This window comes from Anas platyrhynchos, chromosome 21 (genome assembly GCF_047663525.1).
Source record: "Anas platyrhynchos isolate ZD024472 breed Pekin duck chromosome 21, IASCAAS_PekinDuck_T2T, whole genome shotgun sequence".
NCBI lineage: Eukaryota > Metazoa > Chordata > Aves > Anseriformes > Anatidae > Anas > Anas platyrhynchos.
In genome coordinates this window covers 12,249,541-12,273,560 of record NC_092607.1, presented here as the reverse complement: position 1 = coordinate 12,273,560, position 24,020 = coordinate 12,249,541, and the positions used below count along the sequence as shown (strand labels likewise).

Sequence of the window (24,020 nt, the reverse complement as noted above, 5' to 3'; positions counted from 1 at the left end):
TTTCATTATTGTTAGATTCTTGTAAGAAACGGCACTTAGGTCAAAAAATGATATTTCAAATCCTACATATCTAAGCAATAATTAGTTTCTTTTTGATTACCCTGTCTCATTAACAGAGAGAACATTGATTTTCAATGTACTTGCATTATCATACAGAATTTAGATAGTGAATATTTCACTCCAAATAACATTGTTATTTGGCCTTTCTTGCCTTAAAATTCTGCATGTTGTAGGCTTCAAGTTTCAAGGATATTCCTGGCTTGTCATTTAACCCTTACATGTACAATAGGTTTAAATTAACTAAAATTAAGGATGTCTAAATATAGAGGCCAAAGCTACAGGGCAACATTTTCAAGTATGCCTCGGAGGTTTCTTTCTGCCCCTTTGGGAGTTAGCAGAGGTTAGGACTAACTCCCATCAAGCCAACTGGAAGCTGTTGTTCCTGGACACCATAATAAAATGATTTCTTTTCGGAGCAGGTTGGAGGCAAGATTTCCCTTCTATCATTTATGTGATTGCCTTTGGAAATACATATGAGCCCACTAAGCACATCTGTCATAGTTTTTATTTTTGTCAGCCAGCAAAGAATTTATTTTAATACAAAAAAGATCTTTGCACTGTGAAGTCATGATGACATGTCAGCTCCCAGTGACACTGTATAATAACCAGAGGTAGAAATCGAACCTAAACCTGTTTAAATGAATATTATATGAGATGAGGGAAGAAAATGATGAATTGAAACTCTGAGAACATCATGTTTTTCCACTTGAATTCATTTTTAAAAAGAATATTTAGTAACTTCTGTGTGCACTCTGATTCCACGCATGCATGATTCCATTTCAACAGATTTTGTAAGTAATTACTACCTGCCCATAGAAATTGAGGAAACGAAATAAGAAACAAAAAAGTATTTTTTCTCAAGAGAAAATCACTGCCCTATGAAAATTTGCTTTTCTTACCAATGCCATTCCATTTCACCTACCTTTTAATTTAAGATTTATGTTCTCATAGTCATTAACATTGTAACAGAATTTATGACATATCTGGCTTATGATTTTCAGATACTTTTTTTAAAAGCAAAAGAATATATGCATTTTAGATAATAATAATATGATAGAATTATTAAATTGAATGCCAGATCACCCATAATAAGGCTAAATTATACAAATCAGTTGTGGAAACAATGTTTGCATTGTTATTACACCCACATGTCAACTGCTTGCATTTGCTCTCACTTTCAACTCAGCTTCCTTAGTAGAAAGGAAAAGGCTGATGCTTTCTGATAGATATGAAGTTACCATAAGAGAACAATCATTCATTAGTAAAAGCTTTTTACAATTGAAATATGCAACTGTCACTTTGTACACAAATATACACTTGCTTCCAAATTTAACATTCACAATGCACTTTTTTTCTGCTTTATAGAATCTGATTTTGACCAATGGGGATTTCTTATGTTTGATACATAATTCACTTTGGTGTTTTATTAATTGCTTTTACCTAACTTGTGTTTAATGGTTGTTCTGTACACTGTAAGGTACATTAGTCCATATAAAGATTTTAATTATACCTGTACACATTTTTTTTTTTTTTTTGGTCAATAACAATAACACAGCAGTATGCGTATGAACTTCTGAAACACAGTTGTAGGTATATTTATAGAAATGGCAGGTTTGCATCAGTTGTATATATGGATTATTTTTATTTTTATTTTTCAGAGTTTTTCCTGTGAAGTTCCCATTTGTTACACATGACATTAAACAGGGAAGTTGTGTCAAATGCTGCTCAGGAATTGGGGTGACTAATTTATCTTTCCCCTATAATTTAATTTAAACTGGCCACCAGTACAGAGGAGAAGAGTAATAGCTGAGAGGTTGCACTTGATGTCTAGAAAAGCACAGGGTTGAAAATGCTGTTGCACAGCTGGCAAAGAGAGACAGAAAAGCAATCAGAAACCAAAAGAGAATCTCCTACTCAAATTTTGCTTGTAAGTACCTTCTGCAACAGGTGTCACAGAAAGCAGTGGGAAACCCCCTCAAACCAGCTTGAGAGAAGAACATTGTTTTTAGAGAATGTTAGGTGATTCTGCTTAAAAATATGTCTCGAGACTACTTTTTTTATTTGCTGATGATGGACACATTGCCCTACCTTTGCTATTCCCTCTCCTGGAACTGAATGCTCAGGTTATTACGTGATGCAGTAGGTAGGCATTTTCCTTAGTTTTTGTGCTGCTAAGGTGAACCTCTTTTCATGATTTTAGTGCTGAGAAAGTCACTTGTGTCTTTCAGGAGATACAGGCTGGGCTCATGGGTAACATTTTAAAATGACAAGCCCTTTGGTCTCTGCCCCAAGATTAGCTATACGGTATGCTCTGACTCCTGAATGAAAATGCCAGGGCCAATCTGGTGGTTGAAAATCATTTTCTTGAAACCTCCAGCCTTTTCCTATTTTTTAGTTGTGAATTAAAAAACAAACAAACAAACAAAAACCAAGACATTCATTTCAATTTACACAATCTGTTTGGACATTTAAAAGCTTCTCCAAATCTACCCAAATCTCCTTTTTTGCCTCCACCCTCTCCAAACTTATACAACTTACATGGCTCATCATTATAAATTAAATCATACATTCATTTATTTTACATATGATCTTGTATAAAATCTGGATGATTAGCATCCCATAAAGCTTATTTAAGCATTAGACTTACATAACCATATACAAATGTTTTTCATTACTGGAATTGTTAGAGCTGTTTTCTCAAATGAGGGATATGAAGGTGGTTAATGGTCCCTGTGATAGCTTTTGCAGAACAGATGATCACAGTTAGTGATTACGCATCCTTGGCTCAGAAGCAAAAGAAAAGCTGCATAGTCACAGTGGCAAGAAAAATAAAGCTCCCCACCTCATATTGGGTAGCAAACCTGGAAATATATCGACAGGGTCTACATAAAAATGATTTCTTTTAAATTTAGGAGCATCTTTTATATGTAGAGATCTGTCTTTGTGTTGTATAATATACCTTTCTGACTGAATACATGGTATATTACATAAAAATATAACACAGTACACTTCATTATGACAAGCAGTATGTTTGGTTGATTTTTTTTGCATGACAAGATTTATAAACAAACACACAAATCACTTACTTATCTATGAGGATAAGTTTACTCCATGCTTCGTTTCTGGTTTTGCTTTCTAAATTCTTTTTACCAGAAATTTTGAATTCCAAGTCTACCTCAGTTGATTTTGTGCAGAAAAGATTGAAAAAGAAAGAATATCTTTGTTTACTATCCACATACCACTTAAGAACTACAAATTATGAGTCCTTGATTTAGAGCTGATTTTCAAGTACATGCTGTACAGTTTTAAGATTACTAAAGTCAGATAGGTTCATGGGTATCAGATAATTGTCTGTGATGAAGAGGTAAGTAGTAAAAGGCTGCAAGAATTGGTCTGGTGTTCTGTCCAAATGAAGAAAATGTTCAGCATCGATTTGAAAGACAAGTATTTTATGAAGAGCTGCTTTGTTCTTAAAGGCTGAAGACAGGAGCAGCGTGTTGCCTTTGTGAAATAAGGTAGTTAACAATGATTCAGACAAGGTCTGTACTAATTAGCTGCAGATGCTTGTATTTCACAGATAATAGTCCTTGTCTGTTCACAAGCACCAAACTTATCCATTGTCAGATCTTGTCTTCTCCCATGTTTTTTAGCCTTGCTACATGCCACCAGTAGCTGTTTGAACAGATGTTCAGTCTTCAATTTTCCATCCAGCCTTCTTTTCTCTCTCTTTTTTACCTAATATTTTCTTAGGGCTGTTGAACCTGATGGTGATGAAAGTCTCAACAGTTGCTGAACTGCAATGATTTATGGAATGAACTCATTGTACGCCAGTACTCCTGCATGCAGGCAGTGCTATAGCTCTAGGTCTCCCACTGTTTCGGCAATTCTGGAACCAGATTTTCTTTATGATCTCAGAAGTGATGGCATAACTAGAAGAAATGGAGATGCCTCTGTCTGCCTCTTTCCATTACATAGATATTTCAGGAAAAACAAAAGTACTCTGCAATTTTTTCAGTAGTTCATTTTTGATTTGGAAAGGCCAGGGTCTGCAGGGTAGGATATAAATTCACTTTATTTTACTGGGGGTAGAGGACAAAACAAGTTATTTCCAAAAGTAATGCTACTTCTGTATTTTTTTCCTGAATATAGAACTGTGTGACCACTTACCTTACAAAACTAACAATTAGATAAAAAGATTTAAGAGCTAGTTTTTAGCAGGCCCTGTCAGCTCCCTCTGTAGCCAAAGAAGAAAGTTGTTCCTGGCACAGATGTCATGAAGCATTATCCTAATTTGCCTTTTCTGGGAAGTGAGCAGAAGAGTCTCATCTTCTTCAGTGACTGTTGAAGAGACTAAGAGAAACTGCCTTGCATGTGACATTAGCTTTTAGGAATACCCACTATCATGCAATAAGATAGTACACAAAGAGACAAGGAGTTCAATCCACTTATAGCTCAAGAAGTCCTGAGATGACCTTCACAGCTGTATGCTAATGGAAGAGGAAGCGCTCTGCTACTTAATGCTCTTATTCTCCATCACACTTGGATGCTTTTCTCTCAGCATGCACTCCAGCACATTTGTCACATACACTGACACTCATGCAAAACTCTGTTAAGGTGTAATATGAACTCCTAATGGAATGAGTGCTAATAGGCCTTCGCTACCTTTCCTCATCACAGGAAATAACTGTTTAGACTGATTCTCCCTGCTGCACCTTTTCACTGCTTTGATTATCAACTCACTCAGTATAATGGCCCCTGTGGGGGTAAGGTTGTTTCAGTTGTACAGCTTTTGAAGGTAGAGATAGTGAAATTTCTACCCAATTGCTTGTATAAAATGGGACTGTGTTGAGTAAGTTAGTTTGAATGGAAAAGCATGCAATAGCAGGTGCACAAGGGTGGAGATCTGAAATTGTTTTGCTTTACCTACAGTTTCTTGTACATTTAGAAATATGTGAGTCTCCAGAAATGTTCATTCCTCGTGATGTATGTGAGTTTACATGTGCTTAAATGTGTTAAGTCAAGTTATGTATTAGTACAGAGCAGCCTCAAGTCCATCACACTTGGCATCTGGCTTTGTGGTTCAGTTGCAGCTTACCCCCAGAGTGCATCCTTACAATTATTGCAATTATATCAATAATGTGTTGAAAGTGTCATGCTGCTTATTATACTTGTTACAGTGAAAGAGGACTGTTCTATTTTACTCTTCCTGGAATATCACTGAATTTGACTCAACAATGCAGTATAGAGCAAACCAGAAATTGCATCAGTTAATGCTTGAGGGTGAGTATTGACTGAGGTTTTTTATTAATGGAGAGAGTTGAAATGGTAGAATCATGGATTTAAGGATCTATTAAGTAAATCTTGCTTCACAAGTGCCTTGTTTGTCTCTAATCTTTCTCTAAGAGAAAGGAATATCCTTAAAAAAAATAAAATGTGTGTTTTTTGTAAACAAAGAAATGAAATAAAATATGTTCTACATAGTTTTAAATTTTGCAGTTAAAAAAACTTGGAAATTCAGAACCATTTACAGAGACAGTTAATTCTGGCAGTATGAACATTGATACCAACAACAATAGCAAATATTAAACTACTTTCATCCTCTTTCCAGAACGTACCTCTGTATTCTCTTCTGGTGCAGCCAAAGTCATATGAATGAGTAAGAATTGTAAGTAGATTTCCTTTTCTCATCAGTGTCTTCAGAATGCTGTGAATATCACATACATATATCTTAATTCTTCCAAGTCCTTGTCAGAAGTCTTCTTGAAATACATACATTTCTGTAGTTGCCTTCTGCCCCATTGACCAATACAGTGTTGCACAAACACCAAATCAATTGTGTTCCATTTTTATGGCTTTTGTTTCAGAGACATTTCTATCCCACTAATGATATACAAACCTCCACATCTCATGCAAGTTTAGGTCTACTGTGCACAACTTGAATCTGAGTGTGATAGAAATGCATCTTTTGCTCATACCTGCACTGGTGCGAGTAGAAAGGCCCTGTGTTGGTACCTTACCCAGTGATTGACTCTAACAGGTATATGTTATGAGAGTGATGAATAAGCATAGTTGTGAACTACAATTTAAATTGCCTATGAGATATGTAATGGCTATGAGGTTGCTAAGGTGGTGGATGGTTATGAAAATTGGATTTGAAGAAAGCTTTCCTGTACTTGTTATTTCTAAGAAAAAAAAAATCATTTTAAACAAGGAAGAAGAATAAAAATTACTTATTTTCCAATCATATTTAAAGGATTGAAAGCTATGTTTTTTCTTTGGAGAAAATTCAATACAGCTTATTTTCATTCATCAGTGTAAAGTCTGACTTGAGCTGTAACCCTAATCTATTCCAGCCTAGTGAGAACACAACAAAACGTGCAGCTGTGATGCCACATTGCACTCTGTGTAGTGAGCATTAAGCTGTGCGAAAGGGCTTCACTTGTAGTTCTAGCCTAAAGGAGCTGCTTTATCTTCTTTGGTCCACGCCTCTAGTCATTTAATATCAATTATTAATTCAAACACTTAAAAACAGGATTGCATTTTAACCTTTTAAGTTTTAACCTTTGAAAATGGGCAGAACAGCACATCTGAATATTCTTCACAGAGATATATGGGTAGTACTTTTTTCTTTTTTTTTTTTTAATTTTCCTTGAAAACTTTATCTTTCCTCAGCCTTCCACCTAAGAGTCTGTTGAATACAGGCTTTGCATTACAGCTGTGATAAAGAATCAGATCCATGCCTGTACCCAGGGCTGTTCTGAAGAGGGAATGTTAAAGAGCCCTGCTGTTGCTCAGTAGCAATGTTTGCAGTGACATTTGGAGCCAACCTTCAGATTGCCAACAGTAGCTATAGGAGCCCTCCTGTACCCTGTAGCCCACAGAGAATATTCCAAATTTCTATACCTTGTTCAGAAGGGATAGTTCTCATGTCAATCAGTCTGAATGTGGCTTGCCTCTACTTTTCCAAGGTGGAGCCAGGAAGGAACAAGCTATTCTGGAACAATTGCATTTGCTGTACCCATGCTGGCTGTCATAGTGTCCAGGTCATACTAGCTGAGAGGTTTCTGTTATACTGAGAGGTGTGCAGCTTAAAAATCACCTAAGTGGTTTAGGTATAGCTACCAAATCAAGCAGCTAGCTGTAGTCCCAGTCTGGGCATCAACTGCTATAATCATTATATTTCAGTGAAGGGGGTTCATCTCTGACAAGGTATTTGTACCAGTGGCCCAACTGACCTTGGTTTACTGCAGGATTCTGTTCCTAGACTTTTTTATTTATCCATTAGGATAAATGCTTTAAATTATAAAATATTTAGACACTTTTTGATGGAAAAATTGCATGCATAGCGCTAATATTACATCAAAGAGGCAAGGCTAGTTATAATTTGCAGAATATGATGTAGAGTTGGCTTAGTGAATTTCTCGTGCTCCTGAGAATTCAAGTATTTGTCTGAATATATGAGTTTTTTAACAAGTCTCTGAGCAAATGACAGTTCAAATGGAAAATGCAGTACTCATGGACTGACTAATTTTTGTGCACAGAAACTGAATCAATAAATCCATACAAATGGCATCTTTAAATGGAAAGGATATTATCTCTGCCATTTCTTATTGTATTTAAGGGGAAACAGTATCTCTCTCATGAAGCCTAGCACTCTTACCAAGGAAGAAGTACTTCTGCTCATGAGCATATCATGCTTATGTTTACCACTAGCTTCTCTGAAAATGTTCCTATTTCACTGCAACTATAAACAAGGGCAGATTCTGGGCAGATAGAAATGTTGCTCCAATTCTTTGCATATGTTCAGGGCTGCAGCCCTGTAGAAAGAGGTGCTGCTGTGATGTCTGTTCTGCTGTACAGACACATTTATAGTGGGTGCTGCTGGGAAATGATGCTGTACTGGGGGACCACTGCTGATGCTCCATTCCTTGTGTGTCCCTTAGATGAGTGCTGACCTGAGCCTCAGCTCTTACCCTGTGGGTGGCTGAACACCAGTTCTTTGACTCCCTTCTCTGTGAAGCACTAAGGTCTGGCCCAAAGGAAATGATTGCAGCGATATTTTCTGAGCACAGTCCTGTTCTTCCATCCACTTCCACTTCACACCTGGAGCTGTAACTGTTAGTTTTCATTCGCTTTCATTCCAGAGTTCAGTCCCATGGAAAATTTCTTTCCTTTCCCATCACAGATGGGCTAGCAACGACTGCCATCCTGGCTCCCTGTAGGGTACTGCACCATGGGCTCCCAAAGTGTAAGTTACAGTTGGGAATTTGGAAATGTGACTCAACAAGCACACCATCCATCTCAGTGGATGATTTGTGGGGAAGAACTGCACCTTTGCTCATTGGTGCTAGAAGTGTGAGAGACGTTTGAGGGATTTTTTGGGTCCTCTTTCCATCGTGTTTGCAAGTGAGATGGAGATGCCTGGCTTTTTACTCATTTCTGTATAGCTCTGTGGACAGCACACAGATTGAGGAGTTTTTGACCAGTATTAAACTTTATTTCTAATTTCGGGGACTGTGGTTTGACATGGCATCATGAATGGAGAGAAACAAACAGGATTCAAAGTGATGCCTTCAGATTGTTTTATTTAACAGATCTATTTTTATTTTATTTTTATTTATTTTTTTATTTTTTTACTTAAAGGCACAGCACAGTATGAATCAGTCTCATCTAAAATCACTTTCAAGATGAGATGTAAGTAGGACATCAGGTACAATAAGAACTAAATACACAATAACCTGAGGCAGAATATCATGGCAAACCATGCTCCATGGTATAAATGTACATAACACTAACAGCAGGTAGGACTTTTTTATAAGTAGGTACAATATTTCCACAGCAAGAAAAGTCAGTTGTGGGATTTCCTGTGGTGATTTATTTCAGTTCATCTTAATGTGCTACATCTGGCATTGCAAAAGACAGACTGAGTTGACAAAATAGATCTTAGTACTGTGAAACTGTGATTTGTGAGACACTGATACAGGTTGAAAGCATTTGGGTTGAGTTTACTTGCCACTTGATGGGATTTTCTCTGTTCTCTACCTTAAATGTGGGAAAATTTTCATTTGTGCCAGTTCTGCTATGTGCTTCACAGTGCCCAAAGGATCTTGGTGGTTTCTTTCTTTCTTTCCTTCTGTGGTCATGAAGCTACCATCACCCTGGGATTGGGCCAGACTACTGTTGTGTGGATGCAGAACTGGCAGTGGAATAGACTGGGGGGCCCTGGTCTGGATAACTGTTCCTAGACTGGCAAGGGAACCCTCAGAAATAAAAACTTAGCAGTTCTGCTGAAAAAAAATAAAATCAAGTCTCAAGTCAAGCTGCCCTTACTGAATGCAAGATACCAGAAAGTTGCCAAGTAGACTTGAATGGCTTAGAGTTTTCTTAGTCTGGCACTGTGATGACAGTGATACTGCCTGTACGTTGTGTTATATACAAATCACGTCAGCCATTGCTCAGTTACAATAAGCTATTTGAAGGCCACTTATGTGGTTTGTTCCTATCAGAAGCAGAGGAAAAGACTAAATTGTTGTAGCTGAAATTGCATGCTTTACATGCCACAAACTTGCACATGAAAATGATTGCAAAGACCATGTTCCTTTCTTATTTCCAATGCAGCAGTGTTCATCCACTGAACTCAGTTTAAAGATCTTTAAGTAAAATCAGTCTGACCCACGACACATATTTGACAGTGCATAGAAGTCATATCTGCCATACACAGCTTACTTCTCAAAGGTATCTAAATTAGCCAAATGGCTATTTCTGAAGAGTTCATGCAGCTTTAACACAAAGCTAAATTCAAGCTATTTGGCATTTTAGCTATTCCTTATATTTATCTCTGTCTTCAGATCCCTGGTCTTCAAAATTCTCAAGGGGTGAATCTTATTGGTAACTATTTATCAAAAGGAGATACCCATGTTTTATTTTATTAACATACCAAATAGTACATTTATCAGTGCATTCCTTTTTTTTTTTTTTTTTTTTTTTTTTTTAATTTTTGAGGATATGATACTCCTATATCACAATAAGCAATGTAGATGCCTTCTTAGATGAGTCACTTCTATCAGTCAGCTGTTCAAATCACACTATCACTTATACAACAGTTCACTTTCAGTTAGCTGACTTCTAGTGAAAGAATATTTCAGTGCCAGCCAACTGCTTACTTTGATCCTTTTAAGACTTTTCTCAGTTGACTTGATAGCAAGCAGCATAAATGTCAATCTAATCCTTTATTAAAAGATAGAGACATCGAAGTTACAGTACAGCCATGCTGTTACCTATCAGTGGTTTGATTTGTTTTGATTCACTTGTCTTGCAAGTGAATAGCTTTTCATAGGGGTTACTAATGGACTCTTAGAAAACACTGACTTTGTTGACAGAGGCACAGAGATAAAGCAACAGGTACAAATGAAGGGTACAGACACAATATTATTCCATTCTCTGTAAAGTAGCATTCACTTTCAGGATTCTTTTTTTTTTTCCCAGTAAGTTTTTTGATCTATTTTGTAAACTGCTTTTGATTTAATTTTGTTACAACTCTTTAAATAACTTCAAATCATTTAGTTAAATCCTTCTCATTTTAAAAAGTATAAATCAAGGCATTAAATATATATATCTTTTTTCTTTTTTCTTCTTTTTCCCTGTGCCCTTCCTTCAAGCAAGGCTTTTAAAACAGACTTGCTAGGTATCTGCATATGTGTATATATTCATACACTTATTGTATGTATCCTCTCTCTATTCTCAACACAAAGCCAGATGTTTACAGCATGCACTGTCCCATGCTCATGCCATAACAGCAACACACTATTTCTTTGAAAGTCTTTCTCATCTCCAGGCTCCGGAAGGCATAAATAAGTGGATCAATTACCGAGTTGCACATTATCAAGACCAGATAGGTATTGAAATGTGAAGTGTAGCAGACACAATATGGATTCATTGGGCAAGAAATAATGAGAATGAGGTGAAGGAAGAAAGGTGCCCAGCAAACAATGAAGACACCTAGTAATATAGTGATGGTGACAGCTCCTTTCATGCAAGTACGCTGGTAGGGCACCCCGTCCACAGGGAGGGCAGCGATCCGCTTAACATGCAGGCGTGCAAACAAGAACATGTGAACATAAAGGGAGGCCATGAGAAAGAGCATGGTAAAGAACATTGTGATGAGACAGACAATGACAGTTTTGCTTTCTGAGTAGGCAATGAATATGATGCCACAGATGATGCAAGCGATCCAGATGACCACAATCAGGGTTAAAGCTTTCTTCACTGTCATGATACTGTGGTAACGGAGAGCATAGAAAATAGTTATGTACCTGTCAATGGCTATAACCAAGAGGTTGCAAATTGAGGCTACCAAAGAAATACATATCATTGAGTCAAACACATTGTCCATATGCTGAATAAAGTGGTCATCAATGATCAAATAGCCGTTGCTCAGGATTGCAATCATGATGGTCTCCAAGGCATTTGACATGCTCACTAACATATCTGCCACAGCCAAGCTACACAGGAAGAAATACATGGGAGAATGTAGGTTTCCATTCTTCAGGACTGCAAGAATGACAAGGATGTTTTCCAGCAGGCTGATGATCCCTAAAGTCAAGAAGACCTCAGCTTTTATGAAGACCTGCTCACAAAATCCATCGCTGCTTCTGTTGTTGAGGATTGAGTCATTGAAGTCTTCGGTGACATTAAGCAGCACAGGCTGAAATGAAAAGGCAAAGTGTGTGGTATTCATTGTCAGCAAAAGACTTGAATTCACAAGGGATTACAGACCTGACAGAGCAAAGGTTGAAAAAAAGGAGGAAAAGGAAAAAAGAAGAAGAAAAAAAAAGCTTTCCAAGTTGTTGTTGTGCACATGGGATAGAATCAAGCAGGACTTTTTGTTAATCAATTTTGCAAGTAGAAACATAAAAAAAAATAAATCTTCAATTACAGTGAGTTTTGTGTCAGTCACAGGCTGCTCTTCTGCCTTAGAAGAAAGTGAGCTTCAAATCAGGCATCAGACAGTTTTCTCTGAAGGGAAAAATCATCAGCAGCACGTTGCTGGTTCTAATTCTGGTGATTAAAAGCAGGCAGTTTCCCCATCTGCTGCTGTCAGCTGGCTGGGGCCAGTGTGGGTTCGTGTGTTGCAGCTTTTGTGAAGCATCTCTTGCTACTTCAGTGGCAAGAAAAGTAAAAAAAAAAAAAAAAAAAAAAAAAAAAAAAGAACCAAGGGGTTTATACATGCATGAGATAAAAAACAACTCCTACTACATCCTCCTTGCAGAGCAGTGGCCATTAGAGAGCAAGCACCTTTCTGACTGACAGCTGCAACCACCAGGTACAGCATCCCCTCGCTAGATCCACCAGCGGATCTGAAACTGTCTGGCGCCCTCTGCAGATAACAAATATGATTGATTTACCCTAAAATTCATCTGGGAGAAAAATAATAATAAAAAAAGGGTGCTCAGAAGTGTATAGGGTGCCCATGCACTATATTGCTCTACACTCCTTCTGTCCAGAGCCAGAGTGTTGGTTTCATCAGAAACAAGCTCTTGGAGGTTTAATTTCTTGCTCACAAATGATTTCGGTTTGGGCTTTGTTTGTTTGCTTGTTTTGATTCCCAAATTCCTTGCTCACAAGTGAACCAAGTGCGGGTTCTTGTCTCCTCTGCATTGTGCCTCTTCCCTGGCCTAGCTCAGACAGCCTAAAGGCTTAACCAACTCTTGCTAGTTAATACATATATTTTTTCTCTCCCCCTGCCTCAGAAGTAGATTATATTGTATAGGCAGTGAAGGGTTACCCCAGGTGGCCCAGACCCTCAACTAGCTGTTGAATGTATTACATGGAAGTGAAGTTTTAGATGAATACGCTTTCCAAACCAGCTCTGCTAACTTTGGCTTCAAGGACAGGGTTCTTCAAGTTCAGTTGCCTCAGTTGTCTTAACCACCCCCATTATTGATATTATTATTATTAATAATAATAATTATTATTATTTATACTATTGTTCAGTTCATGAGAATGGAAATCTAGTGTTGGTCTGTTTTCCTTGGAAGCATGTCCAATGACCTGAAGTAATCTTTTCTTTCGACCTAATTGCACTTGAACTTTTTTGTCATCCCTTAAGCTAATGATGATCCCCAGCTAGGCACCTCTGTTGGAGAAATTAAATAAATTTCCATGCACCCTTACCTTTCTTTACTCTTTGAAAATTAAACCTTCCTTCCAGTACCTGCTTTTTCTCCTGGGAGGCCACCCCTTACATGGAATTGTACTGATTTTAGCCTGTGTGGGACCAGTTACCATGTAAACGAAGTGGCAAGCACAAGGTGGATTTTCTTTGCACGTTACTTAGTCACACTATAGTTGTGTAGTGATTTTTTTAATTTGATTTTTTTTTGGAAGCACTAACTGATGTCTGTGTATTTCATGACTGGTGTTTTCACAGAAGTTCTGTAGAATCAAAGCAATGTTGTGCCACATGTACTGATATCTGGAGTTTCTATCACAGGTTTGTTTGCTCAGAAAGTGAAAAATCTTTTTCATTTTCATTCTGAGCCCACGGTTTCATTAACACGCACCAATAATTCAATCTCAAATTCAGACTTCAAATGATACCTGTGCAAGGTATCGATTCCATTGCCGGAATTTTAATATGTAAAATAAGCTGGGGACTTGCCCAACAATTTGTCCAGTTAACATTGTAAAGAATTTAATTGGTCTTTCAAAGTCTCTCCCTAAATTCACAGTGATGTGTTTCAAAGCAGATAAATTAAAACAACAAAATATCTCTCCCATTCCTCTAATCCCATGATAGGGAAAATATATTGCCCCCTCTAGAGTGCAGCAGTTATGGATTTATGCCTAGAGCAGCTGCCTTTATTTTGTGCAACGAACCTCAGTTGTTTCTTGCTAACTCTCTTGAGCTGATGGAGTGCACTGAACATAGTGATTTCTGGAAATAGTGATTTTCATTGCCCTAATAAATGTTGTCTTTCCAACAGAGGAGGAGCCCAAGGCTGGGCAGGATATTCCCTCCTTGCAAGCTTACTTGTGCATTGTCTTGTGAAGTGGCAGGTGGAGGTTGTTTTGTCTTGGGTGGGAGCAGGATGGAAGGCAGAGTTCCCTGTCATGGAGAAGGGTGCCCACGCCTGAGGTATGCAAAGAGGTACAACATCCTTCTGGGCTTGTCTCTGGACTACCTGTTGATGGAGGGGCACTAATGTTTTAGCCACCCCCATGTAAACAAATTCCCAGGAGTGTTTTGCCATTTAAATTCCAGTCCTCTCTTCCCCATCTGGCCGGGCACAGCAATGTACTGCACTACGCTTGTTGGTTCTTCAGAATAAAAAAGGTGTCTTTTCAGTTAACATGCAAAACCAGAATTGAGTCATGATTAGTATAAAGCACGAGTGAATCATCTTATATAATTTATTGCTTTGGATATCATGATTTGATCCTTAAATAGCCATTAGCTGGAGAAATGACTCAAGACAAAAAAACAAACAACAGAGCTTCCATCTTCTCTTTTTCAAAGGAAACCTATTAATTTCCTTGCATTTTTTTGGATAATAAAGGTAATGACTTCTTTCTTCTAGAAACACCTGCCATTAAAAGAAAAAAAGAAAAAAAAGAAAAAGAAAAGAAAAAAAGAAAGAAAAAAAGAAAAAAAGAAAAGAAAAAAACAAGATGTGATTAAAAGGAATTCAATCACATGTGTTAGGAAGAATATAGAAGATGTAAAAGGAAAAAGAACAGCAAAGCAGGCTTAGCCATATCCAGTTGGGAGAGTTAGAACGAGGGGATGAGGCACACGGAAAGTATCCAGGCTGACTGAACATGGCTTACAAAAAATGTCACTCTTTACTTCAGTCCAGGCTAAAAAACTTATTTTCAGTTTCAGTTCTGTAAATATCAACTCTCGAATTCTCCATTACACTGTTCCAAAAGACTGCTACAGGTTTCCCCATATGTCAGCTGAATCTGAGAATCAGAAGTCATTAAATATGTTTCATCATGATTTTCCAAATGCATCTGACAGCAGGAATCAAGGAATCAATCTACCATTTGCACTGAGATGCAATTTGAAGTGGAAATTGAATGTTATATAGTGGATTGGATTAATGGCACTATTAGCTTTGCCATTAAGTGCTAAAAATAGTGGGCTTGAGCATTATGTATCTGATTGCAAGCTCAAGCCAACTCTAAGGTCTTTGCAAAAATGGGAAGAAGCTGTGCTTGCACAAGACACCTTAGGCCACATTTTCAGAAGGTGTTAGGGATTGCTCTGCTCAGAATTGGAAAGCCTAGATGAAATGAAATTTTGCAATATATTTTGCAATAACATATTATTATAAATATTAACATAAGTTGATGGCACTCAGCTGTCAGTTCCTGCTGCTTTTCCGGAGATATATACTGATCATGTCTTTTTTTTTTTTTTTTGGGGGGGGGTTACTTGCTATTATTATTCACTTGTTTCTTCACAAGAAAAACTGTATAATCCTCAGGGAAAGGTAAAGAGAAAATAACCTTTACTGCTAAGTGTGGATAATAGAGTTTTTAAACATATTTCTCTTGTGATGATGTTGAATGAAAAACCTTGTTTAACACTTGTCACAAGAATCAATCTGGTATCAGCTGATAAATGCATATAATTTTATTTTATTTTCACTCTTTTTCAACAATAGTTTGTGCAAAACCAAATTGGAAAATTTAAAGGAAGTCATAGAATAATAAACAGGCAGCTATTCCTATTCAACAGGTAATTACTCTTTTCCTGCTGATCCAAATAGCCAAAATAGTGATTGAAATACTTTTGAAGATTTCTCCTCAGTTTTGCTCTTTATAGAAAAAGACTTAGATAAAAATAAAAATATTTTATCTCACTGAAGCAAAAGCACTGTACACTGTTTTTGTATTCTGTGCATCTTTCTAGAGTGCCCATTATGTTACAGGCTTTGATTTGGAAATATCTTTAAACATGTGCTTGAATTCATGACCTGGGCACTTCGTGGTGGTTACTCAGCTCTCTACTGACACACAGAGTTATTCTGTGCTGAACTCTTGACTCAATAGAATTTTAGTTTTTGGTAATAGAATACTTGACAAATGCAATAAATTAAACTGAAGATGTTATTCACCAGATAATTTGTAGATTATAAACCTGTTGAGTAGTGACCAAGTTCAAGAAAAAAAAAATCATTTAGTATTTTTCACTGAAGTCATGAAGATATCACTAGTTATTAAAAATAGTGGAAATCTGGTTTGGGCTCTTTTGCTTTCAGGTTATCAATGTATAACAAAATGGAAGTAAGAACCTCACAGTAGTCTGGCAAAAAGGACACATGATGACACTATCTTAAATACTTGGATGATTAAATGCTGTCCACTAAAATGCTGTGGTTTTTATGAAAGTTTTAGAGTAACAACTTTGCGGAAGCATTTTTGCTACTGTCATTCATAGACTGCAGAATCAGATGCAATATTGGAAAAATATCGATTATGTTCCTTCAAGAAGCTGTATTTCATACATTTTGCAATCAAGCCCATAGCTAATAAAGTTATTTTATACTCTGAGGCTCACTACAATCTGAGGCAAGAGTGAATCTGAGATGAATAGAGGGTGCACATATTTGTATCAGATTATTGGAAGAGATTTTCTAATTGTAAGAGTAGATCCTCACCTGATACAACCAACTGAAACCTTATTGAAGTAGAATGTTTGCAGTTTACAGCATTTCAAAGTAGATTCTTTCAATTTCCTTTCAACCCTGGCTGCAGAAAAAGCTCCAGTACTGCAAGTGGAGAGTGGGTCTGCCAACCTTTGTAATTAGTGAGGAACAGGAACGTCTAGTAGAGATTACAACAAAGTGGCTTTTAGATGAATGTTTCTATAATTTCAACCTGTTAACAAGTTAATTTAACCAGACTCAACTTTTGGACATGATACACAGTTTTTTTTTCTCATCCAAGTTCAAAAGGAGACAAAGCAGATCTGATTGCAGAACACTTCCCAGCACCTGCAGGCGCTCTGTCATATTCAATGGATTTTAAGTGCTTTAGACTAATAACACTGAGTATCAGTTTTGTGCTCTCACATAAACGGTGAAAGACAAGCAGATATGATTGAGCCAGCTGCATTCTACTGTTCAGCTTTGTCAGTGCCAAGAATCCCCGGAGTATTTTCTATGTGTCTCTGGAAAATATTGCAGCCTTTGTCTTCACAAATCTCATGCCCTGTGGTGCCAGGCTGAGCTATAGGTGCTGTTTTTTATTTTTGTTTGTTTGTTTGTTTTGTTTTTTTTCTGATACTATTACTCCTCAAGTACTAGAGATGTACTGTGTGCTGTACCTGACACCAGCCAGTCCCAGACCTGAAGAAGTTTCAGGCTGTTTAAAACATCTACTTTTATTTCTGTCTATTTGTGCACGACCTCACGTGAAGACTGCAAAAGAAACATCCTTGGCTGACTGGGTTTGAAGAAAGGAAAAAAGAAGGAAAAGAAAGCAGGGGAAAGAAAGTCCCATAAGTGTTTACTGCTGTGATAAAATCTTCCGGAACCTAACCCTTAATTTTAATTATCTGTTAAGCCTAGTTTTCAGTCTTGTTAGTTTGGTCCAAGGTTTTCTGATTCTGTTCTTTTTGTGTTTGGCAGATGTGACCTTAATACAATAGCTGTAAAAAGAAATTCAGCTTCAGTGTTTTTATCTGCATTGCTATTTGTAAATAACTTCTAGAATGGAGTGAGACAATCTTTAGTTACTGCTTAGATTTAGCTGTGACTACAAATAGCAAAGGTCTGTGTCTGTTTATTAAACCAACCACACAGGCACCGTCGTACTGCTGCTCCCAGGGATTTGGCCCTTTGGGGTAAAAAGAGATTTAAACTCTCCTCAGGATCAGAGTGCTTCCCTTTTCAGGATTCTGAAATTTGCAATTTTTTATTTATTTTATTTTATTTTATTTTATTTTATTTTATTTTATTTTATTTTATTTTATTTTATTTTATTTTATTTTATTTTATTTTATTTTATTTTATTTTATTTTATTTTATTTATTTTTTATGTCAAACCACGGTGTGTAAATACAGAATATTTTCTGTTAGAATCTTCCTGATATGGAAAGCTAAATACATTTAGAAAGCAAATGTGATTTGTGAAGCCTTGTACCCATTTGGTAATGAAAAATGAAACAACATCTATTTAGACTCACAGCCTTTCGTGGTTTTGTGTGCATGTGTTTTTTCTTCAGTTCAAGTACTCAAGGTTATTTATACATATTTCTTTGTATTTGATGATAATGTATAGTTAGGGGTTTTTGAATAGCACATTTTCCCATTTAAAAGAAGAAAAGCTGACATTTTGTAAGTACTGAATGTTTTCTTGACAAGAAAAGGTATTGCCATGAAAAGGTTACATCCATCTTCAATCTTACTTAACTTCTGATGGCAGAAATAATTAGATTTCATCTGAATTCACCGAGGACACTTTTGCTGACAGCTTAGAAACTTCTGAAACCATTCTGCAACCTTGCTTTCCTGGGCTCAGAGGATGCAGGTGACATAACCCTAAACCAGTGAAGTCTGATTTCACGATGTCCCTTGTTCATAGTTTTCTGAAAGAGAACATTGTCACTACCCAGCATTTTTTTTTTTTTTTTTCAGGTGGACAGGGTGAATCTTCATCCCCCTCCTGCTTTCCCCTGACTCCCTTCTGTTTTCTACTCTGGTAGTTATATATATATAAACATAAAATAATAATATTAATATACGTATGCATATAATATATTAACAATATATATGCTTAATTTTACTGAGGATTTTCTTTATGTGATCTGATGATGCCTTCCTTCCTCCAAGCAATATCAGCTTAAAAGGCTTTTGTGGACTGTCTGGGGAGACCACATGCTAACAAGGTGTCCAGAGATCTGTCCCTGCTGTAGATGCACACCCATGCCTACTGGGTTATCTTTCCTTTGCTGGCTAATTAGATGTCAAAGCAGGAACGGGAATAACATGCTTCTATCATTCTGCAGTGGAGATATAATGATATTATGTGACTGAGATTCAAACCCAGAGTACCTAATTCCTGTCTATTGAACACAAGATTCTTTTCAAATGTAGTTCTACTTTCCCTCTCACTGAGGTCTCAATCCATGAAAAGCAGGGAGGTAAACACGCTGGGGCCGTGAGCCTGAGCTTTGGGTTTTCCCCTCTGTAGTCCCCTAGTTGTGTGAAGCTGGAAAATTCCAGGATTTTTCCTGGAATCTGTTTCTTCACTTCTCGTACTAAGTGAGAAGTGATGTGTGAATCCAGACTCTTCAGACTTCCCTCTCACTCTTTCCATTCCCCAGCAAATATTGCGATGATAAGAAACTCAGTGACAATGATGCTGGAATTTCAAAAACCTCTTAGTAATCACCTACCACTGACAAACATTGGTGGCAAAGGTTTCTAAATAACAGCTACGGCTAAAAATACAGAAGAGAATGTAGCTGAGTGCTCCTTACCTTGTAAAATACAGGATAATGATAACTGATTTCTGGAGGGAAAATTGGCAAGGTCTAGATTTAGACAATTTTGGTTTTCTGTTGCTGCTACTGCCCAGGACCATGCCTACAGGCTTGTTTTCTTGTGGACATTGTTTTAGAGACAGAGCCAAAAGGAGCTGCCCAAAGGCAAAATTTATTTAGATTAATTTTATTACTTGAACAACAACTCTGTCCATAATTTTTAAAAGCCAGGATCTAGGAATCTATCTTGTGCTTGATGAGTTAGGTGATATGCAATAGCTCATTCTTCAGAAAAGCTGGGCTTGTGACTGTGCTGAAGTGCTCATGATTCACTGCCTTGCTTGATCTTAAAATGACACCACTGCACGTGTAAAGAAGGGTGAAGGTTTTGGTGAATGCTTGGTGTTTGCAAGACTCCTGTCTAAAGCCTGCAACAGGATTAATTGTGTGCACAATAAGGATGGTCAACTGCACGTGCAGATCCAGCCATCAATATGTCATCAGTCAACTTATCTAAGACATAGAGATTGTATTGGGATGCTTGTTGCTTTATTCTTATCCTGTCATTTGCTGGGCAAGACTTAAAACAGAGCAACTACACTAGAGTTGTCTGAGTATATGGTGCAGTGAACAGAATGAAATAGAGGGAATATCAGGAGGTAACAGTGATCTGTTTTTTTTTTTTTTTTTTTTTTTTTTTTTTAATTATTTTTATTTTTATTATTATTTTTTTTTATAATTGCTTTTGTCAATACCAAAAAACTTTTGTGACAGGCTGAAGTTCTCAGGAGAAGAGGCATCCTCCTGTGCCCCAGGCACTCCCGGGGACTAGTGGACATCTTGAACACAGCTGGTGGAGTCCAGTGCCTTATGGCTCCTGTCACTTAAACCCATACATACGGCTCTGGTTTAAACTGCTTTTTGCCTGTCCACTTTTGTAACAGACTGAGATTAGGGAAGTGTCTGGTGCCATCTTGTGCCACAGAGGAGTAAATATATAGAGCTGCCTATAATTTTTTTTTTTTTTGGTATATTTTATATATTTGGAATACCATGTGTTGTTAACTTGCTTAGCTTTAGGGTTTGTCATTGGATGCAGCATTAATATTAACAAGGTAAGACTGATATTCAGGTGTGTAGGACTGTGCATGAAATGCTTTGTAAGAGGTTGAAATATGAGTTAAAATGGGGCTCTGTGTAGTGTCACCAACTTCAGCAAAGTTTTCATGACAAAAGCACGGGCTGTGGCAGGGCAAGCAGGCATGAGCAGAGCTGCTAAAGGCAGCCAAGGTTTAGCTCAGCTCAAGAGAGGAACAATTTTACAGATATCCCAGTCAGATTAAACCACACCTTCTGGGCAAGTGATTTTTCTTTTTTTCAGGGCCTGGGGTTGGTGTGGTCCCCCAGCACTGAGCAGCCAGCTGGGAGGGCAGGGGATGCACCGGGGAGCCCTGCTCTGACGTTTCTTTTATTAGTGCTTGTTGCACACAGTGGGGAGCTCGAAGGAAATGGCTTGAGTGGATGAAGAACTGTTATTTTTAGCGACGCGTGGGTTGTTTCTGTTCTTTTCTTGATGGTGACAAGGATCCACTCTCAAAGACTGGGAAAAACTCTGTTGTTCAAATTCAGTGACTAAGTAGGTTGTGTATTACCAATTAACAAAAGAATAACGATTAGCTCTATTGCTAATTACTGATCTGCTTTATTTAACAATCAAACTGACACTATGCTTTGCAGAACATACAATACAAAACAGTGAAAAAAGAAATAAGAAAAATGAATGTTTTCTTTTAAAAAGAAACAAAAACAAAACCAAAAAAAGCCCTCATCATTTAGGCAGCATGTACTTTTCCATTTTAATGAATAGATATAATCTCTGTCTCTTAGGTCCTGTAATTTTATTTATTTATTTACATATTCTTCTGGGTTCTTACACTACTCATGCAAAGTGTGCACATTACACATTGTGCACATTAATGAAGTGAGTTCATTACAAAATTAACCCACATTACCTGAAAAAAATAGAATGCGATAAAACAATGTTCTACAGGAAAGTATTTCTTTTGCTGTGTTTCTGGTGAAACGTATAGAAACTGTTCAAATTCTCTGCATATCCAGCCAGTGGGGCTGGTGTGGCCTTCCCCTGCCCAGCTCTGGGGCATTCTTGCAGGCTGGCGGCCCCTGGTTGTCCGAGCACCCTGCAGGGTCAGACACATGGCCCCGCTGCCAGTCCTGGCCTAGCTGCCTCGTCCTTCCCAGCTGTCCCTGTCTGGCTGTCATGGTGAGTGTTGTCCAAACCTTGGCACATTTGTAATCTGTGCTTTTGTGTGGACAGGCTTCAAGGAAGGAGAAAGAGCTAGCTCAAGTTACCTCTGCATTGAAAATAAACCCCCACGCCAGAAAAACTGCAGAGATTGTCATGTAAATTCAATTAACTTTTCCAGCAAGCTTTTTCTTGGTCCTTAGTTCAAAATCACAGCTATGAACTGAACAAGAAAACTATAATGAAGTTGAGAAATTCTGACTTACGGCTCCAGAATGTGCTCGCTCCTGACCTGGACAGGAGGATGGGGAGTCTGGGCTCCCACCTGCCAGGATTCAGACATGACCTAGTCTGAGTTCAGGTGGAAAGGTTGAACATAAACTGCTGCTTCTTCATATCACAATATGTTATTTTCACTTTCAGCTTAAGAAATTTACACAAATGTAGAAGAAATTAAGCATTATGACTTTGTGTACCTTGTAAAGGTTTTATAGGTGAAAACATTGCAAATACTGGCAACAGTTGTGTGAGGATTGTGTCTGAGCATCACTAGATGTCACTCTCAACCTGAATTTAACTTCATGGACTCATGCTTGTCAGAAGTTTTCATTTTAAATTATTAATCTTTCATTCAACTCCCCACCTCCTTTATTTTCTTGCATTTAATGCACAGGGGATCTTCCAGTTCGGCGTAGCACAATCTGTTGCGCATAAATATTTTTCTTGCTTAAAACCAGGATCAAAATTGGGTCAAAAAGAAATACCTAAAACTTGCAACATGATCAATTTCTGTGCTAGATATTCACTGGGGAAACAGGAAAGGCAAATAACCCTGAAAGAGAGTTTCCTTCTCACTTTTGGTTGGTTTTCCTGTTTCGTTCAGTACTTGCTGGCATGGTCGCTGTATCCATCACGTGTAATGAAGATGAGAATGTTCATTTCAGCCTAAAATATCCACTTTGCTTCAAAGTATTGGATTTTTGCATGTGTTAGAAAGCAGAGGTGATATTTAGGTGATTTATGTGATTTAATTTAAAAACATTTTCTTTTAAATTGCCAAGGGTTTCTATTTGGATACTTCTTGGCTTCTCCACTGAGCCAAACATTTCCACAGAATTCAAAGCACTCTGAAGGAATTTGCATATCATCTGGGTTTTATTCACCTGTGTCTGTAGAGGCAGAAAACTTGGAAAATATCCCCTTCCCTCACTTCCTCCATTTCTTGCAAAACCTTACTTCTCTCTGTAAATACCTCTATTTCCTTGTAGCCATCCCAGCGTGCTGCCAAGTGGCTGGCCACTGCTGCTGTTTGTGCTGCTGTTACACCTGCAAGGTGCAGCCCCAGTGCCTGCTGCTGCAGACTCACAAGCCGTGCCAGACACGAGATCTGTCAACTCTCATGTGGATTTTTACTCAACTCTTTAAAGGAGTCAGCATATCATTCCCTGGTCATATGCAGCCTCTTGAGCTTCTCTGACAGGCCAACCCAAAGGGAAAAGGTGATGATGACAGTGGTGGCCCTATTCCCTGCAGTGCAGCCCCTCTGCGAGTATGCAGAGAACAGGAGAAAGTGCTTACCGAACAGGCTCTGAGCCCAGACTGACTCCTTTTAGATAGTGGCAGAGGCAGGAAAAAGTGACCTTCACTTCCTGGCAGGGAAGCAGCTTTTCTCTGGAGCAGGGACAAACCCTGCTGCCCCTTTCCTGGGAGCAAGGTGCTTTCTGAGGTGGCTCTGGGCTGTGCTTCTTTCCCTCTGTGTGCTGTGCTGGAATCAGCTTCCCTGTGAAAGGGAACTGAAATGAACATATCTGTATCAGGGCTTTCTATGCCCTCTTGCTGTACTCAAGTAGATTGAGGGAGAATTACCTCTTCCCAAATCCTAGGCATAAGAAAGAGCCTTCTTGGCTTTTTTCTTATTTATTTATTTATTATTAATTAATTATTATTATTTTAATGTAAAGGTGTGTGTGGTGTCTATAGGAACTTACACCTTGAAATATTTATCAGTGGCCTTCCACTGTTCTCATCCTTCACAAGGTGGAGAGGGAAAGAAGGGGCTCTAAGCACTGTGAAAATTTAAATTACCCCTACAGCATAGCCCCAGACATCCTCTGTCTCTGTAAAAGTAAACATGGCTGCGTGAGAATTAGCACTTTCAGGTGTGAGGAGGACCAGGCTGGCCACTCCTTTTATCCTCCCCTT

General features: G+C 37.9%; 2 protein-coding genes across 3 annotated transcripts in view; one reads left to right on the top strand and one right to left on the bottom strand.

Moving 5' to 3' along the window:
• LOC101796210 (formin-F) overlaps positions 1 to 24,020 on the top strand; it is an 89,127-nt gene that overhangs the window by 17,320 nt on the left and 47,787 nt on the right. The gene's annotated exons all lie outside the window — the stretch shown is intronic.
• On the bottom strand, positions 10,025 to 12,240 carry MC3R (melanocortin 3 receptor). 2 transcript variants are annotated; one of them, XM_072026566.1, is made up of 2 exons: positions 11,836 to 12,240; positions 10,025 to 11,764 (listed from the first exon to the last, which is right to left on the bottom strand). In XM_072026566.1, the coding sequence occupies exons 1-2, from the start codon at positions 11,917 to 11,919 to the stop codon at positions 10,820 to 10,822; spliced, it is 1,029 nt and encodes a 342-aa protein (XP_071882667.1). In that variant the 5' UTR covers positions 11,920 to 12,240; the 3' UTR covers positions 10,025 to 10,819. The 2 variants fall into 2 exon arrangements, with proteins under 2 accessions (XP_071882667.1, XP_038021943.1); XM_038166015.2 differs by having other exon boundaries at positions 10,025 to 12,240.